Source organism: Fulmarus glacialis, unplaced genomic scaffold (genome assembly GCF_000690835.1).
Source record: "Fulmarus glacialis isolate BGI_N327 unplaced genomic scaffold, ASM69083v1 scaffold42630, whole genome shotgun sequence".
Taxonomy (NCBI): Eukaryota; Metazoa; Chordata; class Aves; order Procellariiformes; family Procellariidae; genus Fulmarus; species Fulmarus glacialis.
The window spans coordinates 22,721-32,125 of NW_009187874.1; the positions used below are offsets into that span (position 1 = coordinate 22,721).

The following is a 9,405-nucleotide window of genomic DNA, read 5'->3' on the forward strand; positions in this document are numbered from 1 at the left end:
CTTACAGATGTATCTTTGTTTTATTTTTCTTTCTCTTTAAACTTTCTCTCCCAGGAATAGTCAGGATCCCCCTTTGTACTTGTTATATTCTGCTTAGTAAGTGTTCAGCAGCAGAAAGTTCCAGGTGATGCCTATAACACTCTTGTTACTACCATCTATTGAGAAAAAGTGAAACAAAAAATAATTGTTTCCCTCCATCTCTGTCCAGTGTATAACAAAAATTATAGATGACAGACATATGACATCATCTAAACTTAGGGAAGTGATTAAGAAAACAATTTTTTGCATGAAAAGAAATATGGGGGCTTAAATTAGAGATGACAGGAAAATGAATGTATTTTTGTGGTAATGCTGTCAATTTAAGTTCAATTATAAAACATGTTTAGAACATTCTGTGTTTATGATGTGTTGAGGGAAGTGTCTGAAATGTCTCTACTTTGAGAAAAGTAAAATGAGACTTCAGTTAGAGACATGTAAATGAGACAGCCTCCGTTTCTGTTCCTCTCAAGTCTTTGTCCTTTATTCTTTCTGTGTCTAATGTTCATTTTGGGGATTTTCTTGCAGTTTGCTTCTTAGTCCTTGCACACTTTGAGTTTTTAGAAAAGTTCACAAATAAAGTGCTTTTATCACTAATCAAGAAGTTTGTCCAGTGATTTTTGTCTTCTGTGCTGTCATATTAATCTAATCATTTGGCAATGATATCTGTAGGTTTTTGTATGCTTCAGTGATCAGGTTTCATTTTTATAACTGTCCGTAAGACTTCACGACATGAAACAAAACTGTTTGAAGTCATTGGTAATCTTTTTTGTTGATTGATTGACTCGGTGAAGAGTTTGGGTCCAGAATGAATAAATGGCCATCAAACCCTCTTTCTCTTTTTCATTGCTGGGAAGACCATGTCCTGGCTATTATAGAAGAATCCTAAAAGGAAAGATTGAGTTTTTGTTCAGTGGTCTGTGGGCTAATTCTTAATGAGACTGTGTATGCCATTTTTCCTCCTCCTCTTAAATTGAAAAATCTATTTTGTATGCTGACCTCTTGTCTAATTTCTATGTTCTGTGATGTGGCTGCATTTCTTTGAGATGGTTTTGACTGTACTGGAAGGAAAGTGTGTTGAAGTGCAGAAGTGTAGAGGATGTAGAATAGCTCATAGAATCTCTGACTAAAAGGGAAAAAGTAAAAAATGGTGTTAAAGTGTTTCTACCGAAACATTCATAAGCTATGAGCAGTACTTTAAAAATAACTAGTAAGCTTATTTAAGAAGCTTTTTGTAAATACAATGTTCTAATATTTTCCCCTGGTTTATAATGTAATATTGAGAGGGTCTTAAGAATATACAAGTCTACAAAGCCTGTATTAGCTACTCTGTTAATGAATATTATAAAATAATAAAATAAATGTAGCTTTAACTTCACATTTTAAGTGAAGGAAGAGTTGTGCTGTTCAATTTGATGTGGCATTAATTAAGGAGAGGTTTCAAATTTCAGTGACCTAGATTTTCTGTTTATCGTCTTCCCTATGTAAGAAGGGAAGGCATTCTTCGTAAACCTCTCTAAATGAGAGGTAATGTATGAACACAAGTAGCAAATTTTATGTGTTTTTATTTCAGTACTCAATCTATTCAGACTTGAGCTGTGCTATTAAAGATGCTAAATACTATGTGGTATGCAACTCAGCCTTTTTTTCAGATAACTTCTAAACACCTGTAATATTTTCTTAGGATCTGAGTTGATGTAATCTGCCAAAATAGTTCTCTTGACAGTACCATTATAACTTAAGTTCCGTGTACCAGAAGTAATAGAATACTCTTCGTGTTTAGATGAAGAAGATGACTTTGTCAATAAAAGAGTTTCCCTGAAACCGAAGGAGAATGGGACATCAGCGATCGGTTGTCCAGGAACAACTACAATGAAAAAGGAAGATGTAAAACCACGAGCTAAAAGCAAACCATTATCTCCAGTGAAACAGACTCCCACCTCGGCACTTGATTACTTTGGGACAAGTAGTGTCCAACGATCGGAAAAGAAACTGGTAGCAACTAAAAGGAAAGAAGTGAGTACTGATGGTGTTCCTTTAGGCTGCTCATGTGTCTGATAGCAGATCAAAATGGCCAGTTTAATGACTGCAAGGAGATACTTAACTGCTTGTCCTACTTAATGTTACTTTTTAATGACCACTCAAGTATAAGTTCAATTCTGATGATATGTGCAGGCATATCAAGTCCTCAAATGCAAGTTTAGAGTAGCATTTCCATGTTTGAGAAGATAGCACAAAGTTGAAAGTAGTATTTTCTGTATTTCTTCTTCTCAAGTGACTTTTCTTAAAATGAAGTAGTTTTCTGAGATTAGTGAGTGGATGGGATAGTTTATAGTTGGGGGCGGAGGGCAGCAGGGAGAGGAAGGAGGTTTTTTTCCCAAGCTTTATGGCACATATTCATGGAATAACAAAGCAGCAAATAAAGTATGGAGGAAATTAAAAATTCACAATGTAGTTACTGATTTCTCTTTCAAGTGGGCCAACTGTGATAGCTTCAGCATTGTTTGAAGAAATGAGATATTTATATTATAGGATGGTTTTGTTTTGTATAGTAAAATCTCTTGAAAACAGCCTTTTTTAATAGTTTAAGTTAGAGAGCTAGGAATAAAATGCTACATGTCTCATTCCCAGTCCTTTTCTAATAGTATACAAAATGAATCCATACAGATTAAATTATTATAATTTGCACAATATTGGGGAAACTGAACTGTTGGTGTTTTTTTTTTTTTTAAATATAGCCTTCACAAAGCAGAGACAGCACACTAGATGATGAGGCCATTGCTAGGCAACTGCAGCTTGAAGAAGATTCAGAGGTAAAAGCTCTATAAATTTGCTGCTCTATGCCAAGAACAGTTTGTTTAACTTAAAATTGTTTTTCCTTAAGAAATTAAGATGGACTTCTCACGTATGCTATAAATAAGTGTAATAACATTCATCTGTATACTTAACTCTTGCACACATGTGCAAACATAGTCATGCAATTATTTTTATGGGCATTATTTCAGTTACGTAAATAGAACATCGCACTTAATGTATTTTCTGTTTATCCAGACTTTCTCTACCTGTGCAGTTGATGTGTCTGTAATAATCTTGCTTTTCACACAGAATTCACTTTTTACTTCCTCATGCTTTTGTTTTTTTGAGTGGTTGGTTTTTGTTCTGTGTTTTTTGTTTTGTTTTTAATTCCCTGGAGTGAAAAATTAAAAGCCATTGCCATCCATGATTTGTTTCACTTGTCATCTGAGTTTTCTTATAGCTGAGAAAAATTTGAATGACCCTTACATGTGTGTCTTAAACTTTCCTGTTTGAATCAGTGCTAATATAAGGGAAAGGTACACTTGTCATACTTATTTACTTGCTTTTGGGAAAATCAATTCATTTCCCATATACTGGTAATATTGAGTATCCTTTGAAATACATACATCGTACATGCAAAACAGTCTCATCCTTGTCCTCTGCAGAGGTGTGATGAATCTAGCTTTAGTCTATTAGAAAGGTAAACAACCTGTCAGGAAAAACAAGGTGTTGTCTTTCATTTGAACTGATCTTAGCTATAACACTCTCATTGTCTATATGTATCATGAAAGGAGTGTACTTTATTTTAGGTGTATCTGCCTCAGTCTGGTTTGTGTTTGGGCCCTTCCCCTTTCTCACTGTACACAGGGAAGATAGATGCGTTTCCTTGTTACAGGCACATAAAAAATAATGCCTGTGGCATATTGGTTTGATAAAGTCATCTGTTTGAATCTCATAGCATGGCATGTTGGACTTCAAGACAATTATGAGAGGATTTTTGTTGTTGTTTTGTTAAAATAATGGTCAATATTTATTGGCAACAATATACACTATTCAGGAATAGAAAAAGTGTTCCCCAAGGGGTCATATTGGATAGGAAAGGTAACTTATTGATCAGTTATCACTGTAGATGTCACATTTATTTTGTTAGGTGAAATAAAAATGAAACCAACCTGGCTTTGTTTTTTTACAATTAATAAATAATAATAAATAACTTTCTCAGATTCCATATACAGTATTTGTTACTGGTTCTTCTGTCAAAGAAAATCAGTTGTTCAAGTAGAAATATTAAAAAGTAGAAATATTAAAGAGTTAAAGTATACTTATTTCCATAAAGTAACCAGAACTGGCAACAAGAGCTGGTCTAAGGGCAGTAAACTCTCAAAACTGCCAGAATGCTTTTTCATATGATATGTTGCTAGCAGTAAACGAGAATAAAACATTCATTATTGAGACATCATAATACTTAACATTGTTCCTACTTTCTTTTGGGACTGCTTTTGGAAGTTTTCTAAAGCCAAGAGGCTGCATCTCGGTGCAAGCTCGTTGTTGTGAGATCCTGCCTTTGAGTTTTGTTTGTTTGTTAAATGAAAAGGATACACAACAATAAAAAATATGAAGGAACAGAAAACCTCTTTTGAAAACAGGTTATACAGGCTTATTAATGTTTCTAGTGCAACAAATCCAAACTCTACTTTTCTCACTAGACTTCAGTCTCTCTTTTTGGGGGAAACAAGTAATTCTTCAGTGCCATTTTCAGAAATGTATTTGCCTCTTGTAGGATGCACTTTTTCCAGCTATGTGCTGTCTTATTTTAGATAAACTTCTTGTCTTGAACAGAAAGTAGAGTTTTAAAAAATTGTAGTAGAATTAAGTCTTGTCAGACACGAGCCTAAAAACCTTTTTCTTTCTTTTTTTTTTTTTTTCTTTCAGCTGGAGAGACAGCTGCATGAAGATGAGGAATTTGCTAGAACTTTGGCCATGTTGGATGAAACACCGCAGAAGAAAAAGGTTGAATTCTTTTTAAACTTTAGTTTTTAGAAATTGCATTGCTGGGAGTGTTCTTATTTAGATACCTAACCTTTGTTTTGAGACTTCCATACAAATGCATTAAAAACAGCAAGAAAGTGTTTGCATGAAAGTAACATACTCACTTTTCATACTTTCCTCCTGGATTTTCCTCACTCAGTAAATAGTGACCTTCCTAATCAGACAGCAGGCATTGTATCTTTGTGCTATCTCCTTCTGTTGAAACGGGATTTTAAGTTCTAGTTCTAATTGAGTGCAGTGTGTTGCTGAAGACTCATGCTTTAGATCAGCTATAGCTCCATTGGTTCAGGAGGACCAGATCAAGTAAAATGAGTCAAAGGCACAAGCTGGTGAAATGTGATGGGAGAAAAAGGAAGGAGGAGAATACTTTTCCCTGCTTGCCCGTTCTCTCAAAGCAAGGATCTTGAGAGTTTTGAGACTAACTGCAGTGGTGGGAATCTTCGCAGTTCTCATAGCTTGTGGTGTAAGGCACAGTAAAATATTTGCTGGGTTGTACATCAAGGCTCTTAGAGTTTAGGATTGCTAATTTGAATATAGCAAGTATTAGTACTTCTGGACTAATCAGTAAACTAATTAGGATCGAAATTTACTGTAACCTGGAAGTTTGTCTGGCCTTTGACTTAAGGAATGATTATGTGCATGGCTGAGTGCAGAATTTGCTCATCTGCCTGCCTTTGATAGGGATTGTATTGTGACCTGTGGTAGGGATCAGCTTTGTTAGATGTCATTCAGTCTGTTGTATTTAACAGTAGGGAAACTCGGGGATCTGGACTTAATGGTAGTTTGGGACGTGCATCTCTGACTTTGGCATTGTGTGTTTATTTAGGCTCGGAAGGATTCAGGAGAAGAGCAAACGGTACTGAGCATCAAGAAGAGTCCTAACATGGCAGAAAGATATAAGCAGTCAGAAAGAGGTAGGACATGGAATATAGAAAACATTTCACGAATTTATAATATTAATGAGATACATTCTTAAATATGTGCTCTCCTCCCTCTGCCTCCTTTCAAGTGAAAGCAACAAACTCGACAGGTGAAGCAAAGAATTACACTGCGAAGCAGCAAACTAAATCTGAACATTCAAAAGGCTCTTGTTTATCCTCACAATCATCTGATGGTAAAATAGCAAGAGAGTTGACAGCTAAGACCTTGTCTTTGAAACCTAGCTCTAAGCTTGTGTCTCTGAAACAAAAAGAAGAGATTGCTGAAAAGGAAAGAGGTGCCCAAAGTTTAGTATCAAAAGAAAAAACTACTTCGGGGAAAGAAGAGAAGACAACACCAAAAAAGGAGAAAATTTCTCCCAAGAAGACTGAGGTAGGAGCTATCAAAATGAATTTAGTTGGCTTGGTGGAGTTTGCAGGAAAATAGTTTTCATTTATTATTGTTTATGTGTCACTGTTGTAACTTGGTACTTCGAATCTTCTGGGCAATTTTTAAGAATTTGAATTCTGGGAAGGCTTTAAGTTCCTAGCAATTGTAAAAATACAGGAAAAAAAATTAGCTGGAAAAGTGTAAATTAAATGCATGAAGGAATTGAAAGTTCTTTAATGCTCATTAAGGTATGCATGTAGACTGCAAAATCAGTTCAGTGCTTTTTCACATTTAACTTCCCTGAAAAAATGCAGAATGCAGGAATTCTGACACTTAGTGAGCATAAGCTTACTGTTTGTGTGAGTGTGGTGACCTTGTGGATCTGCTTAGATATATCTGTTAGAATGATAAATGGCATTTTTTGGTCTGACATATATTTCTTATGGTTGATACATTATGTAGGAATATAATTTAGTTTTCTTTTAACTGTCTGATTCAGTAACTGTGGCCAGCAGGAGTAGGGAGGTGATCGTGCCCCTGTACTCGGCCCTGGTGAGGCTGCACCTCGAATCCTGTGTTCAGTTTTGGGCCCCTCACTACAAGAAGGACATTGAGGGGCTGGAGGGGGTCCAGAGAAGGGCAACGAAGCTGGTGAAGGGTCTGGAGAACAAGTCTTATGAGGAGCGGCTGAGGGAACTGGGGCTGTTTAGCCTGGAGAAGAGGAGGCTGAGGGGAGACCTCATGGTGCTCTACAACTACCTGGAAGGAGGTTGTAGCGAGGTGGGGGTTGGTCTCTTCTCCCAAGTAACTAGTGATAGGACGAGAGGAAATGGCCTCAAGTTGCGCCAAGGGAGGTTTAGATTGGACATTAGGAAAAACTTCTTTACTGAAAGAGTGGTCAGGCCTTGGAACAGGCTGCCCAGGGAAGTGGTGGAGTCACCATCCCTGGAAGTATTTAAAAGACGTGTAGATGAGGCACTTAGGGACATGGTTTAGCAGGCATGGTGGTGTTGGGTTGACGGTTGGAGTCGATGATCTTAGAGGTCTTTTCCAACCTTAATGTTTCTATAATTCTATGATTATTGAACACACTGGCAGTTACTGGCAACCTTAAAACATACTTTTTAATCATAAAGTACAAAATATTCAATTTTGACACTTAAATAACAGTTGTAATGGGGAGGGAGAGTCTGCAGCTTTTTTGGAGGTGAGTTTTAAATAATTTTTTTACTGATTAAAAAGCTTAAATGTCTCTTAAAAGTAGAAATACTACAAAGCAGACGTTATGTAAGTGTAGATCTATACCTGATTATCATTCTGAAATAAAATAGGATGTGAATTTAAAGCAGTAATTTATTATTTAAGTGAGCATACGTGTGGAATACAGATGAATCTAGAGAAACCTGACAATAAACAATGGGTACATATTTTTTTTTAAACTTTCAGGTGAGTTTTTGAAATAGTTTTAAAAAGAACAACAAAAAATACCTCAAAACACAAGCACCAAAACCAGAACAAGCTTCGGTATTGCATGTTAATATGTTAAAAACAACTGTTAGAACTTACTTTTCCTTTGGTGCATTAAAAATGTCTTAAACTGTGATGCTTGAGCTTATTTTGTTGGTTTTATGTATGTAATATGTGTATTAAATTTTTTTTTCCCTCCTGCCCAAGTCTGTAAGTCCTGAGGACTCTGAAAAGAAGCGAACCAATTATCAAGCCTACCGAAGCTTCCTTAATCGCGAGGGTCCGAAAGCGCTGGGTTCCAAAGAGATACCTCAGGTAAGTTTGGCTGCAGCAGAATTCTATATGTAGAAGTGGAGTGTGTCATAGACTTACTGTTGCAAGTGATCTAACAAGTATCAACTAAACTATTTAAAAACTGGTACTTTTTTCAAATAGGAAGTATGTATTGGAAAAAGCTGAATTGTAATGCAAAGCAGTGACTAAATGTAAGGAAATACAGTAAGAAATTAAATTCGGTATTTGGTTTATGAAGTCATGATGATGAAAAATAGTTACTGGTCTTAAAGTTGAAGATTGCTGTCACTCATTTGACTGACATGCTATTCTTGAAGCACAGAGTGTTATGAGTATGGGTCAGGTGAACAGTGTGTGAAGTTTTGTTGGTAGCTATTCCTTTTAATGGCTTTTGAACTTCTATATCTATTACCTAGCTAAGTAGCGTAGGCTTATTTTTAAAGTTTCATAGGGTATTTGACATGGTAGGGGGCTAAAAAAGTTTATGGTGAAAAGGTATTTGGTAGAATTGCATCAGGTAATGGCATTTTCTGCAATGCTCTGTTTCTCAGGGAGCTGAAAACTGCTTGGAAGGCCTGACATTCGTAATTACAGGCGTTCTGGAGTGTATTGAAAGAGATGAGGCCAAGTCTCTGATTGAACGTTACGGAGGAAAAGTAACTGGCAATGTCAGCAAGAAGACAAACTATCTGGTTATGGGACGAGACTGTGGCCAATCTAAATGTGAAAAGGTGAGCGTTCCTGTGCCTGAGCGAGGTAGAAGTGAAACTGTGAATTGTTCATATCTAACTGTATCGATTTTCAGTATCTCTGCCAAAAGGAGGCAGTACTGCCAAGAAAGTGCATGTTAAAAAGGAAAAGTTGCCTAATGTTTTAGGGCTTTGTTTTGGTTTTGTTTATATGAGTGCACACACTCACACTCTTACGCTCCCTTGTTGTTGTTGTTGTTGTTGTGTTCCTAAACATAGTCCTTACTGGAAAGCACTTTGAAGCGAATTATGTAACTCCTGACTTGACTTGACTTGACTTTTAATTCTTACTTTTGTTCTAGGCATCAACGTTAGGGACAAAAGTTATTGATGAGGATGGTCTGTTTGATCTTATTCGAACTATGCCAGGCAAGAAGTCCAAATATGAGCTGGTGGCTGAAACAGAGGTTTGTTTATTATAAACTTAGGGGTTTTTTCTTTTTTTTTTTTTTTTTTTTTTGCTTTGGTTTGTTTTTAATTGAAAGGAGTTTTGGTCTTCTGTTCCAGTAACAGTAACCCTACGATTGTCAGTTTGACCTTATAGGTTAAAAGTGTTGAAAGTGAAAATTTTATATTTGTGTTTAAGACTTCTACTTGGGAGCTACAGGTTTTTTTCCCTACCTTTCATTTTTATACTCTGACATTATTCTGTATTTTAGGTATCTGACTGAGGAGGTAATTGATCTCCTTAGATGGTTTCAGTTTT

At 36.2% G+C, this 9,405-nt stretch overlaps 1 protein-coding gene across 1 annotated transcript in view; it reads left to right on the forward strand.

Annotated features, from left to right (window-relative positions):
- The window catches only part of LOC104075941 (replication factor C subunit 1-like), a gene marked incomplete at its 3' end in the record, with an annotated part of 26,781 nt that extends 17,675 nt beyond the window's left edge, over nucleotides 1-9,106 (forward strand). The window contains exons 5-12 of the mRNA XM_009576613.1: nucleotides 1,820-2,052; nucleotides 2,775-2,849; nucleotides 4,765-4,842; nucleotides 5,708-5,795; nucleotides 5,891-6,192; nucleotides 7,864-7,971; nucleotides 8,502-8,681; nucleotides 9,002-9,106. Of these exons, the coding sequence (XP_009574908.1) occupies nucleotides 1,820-2,052; nucleotides 2,775-2,849; nucleotides 4,765-4,842; nucleotides 5,708-5,795; nucleotides 5,891-6,192; nucleotides 7,864-7,971; nucleotides 8,502-8,681; nucleotides 9,002-9,106 (1,169 nt within the window). The remainder of the gene's footprint in view (nucleotides 1-1,819; nucleotides 2,053-2,774; nucleotides 2,850-4,764; nucleotides 4,843-5,707; nucleotides 5,796-5,890; nucleotides 6,193-7,863; nucleotides 7,972-8,501; nucleotides 8,682-9,001) is intronic.
- Between the last annotated feature and the right edge of the window lie 299 nt (nucleotides 9,107-9,405).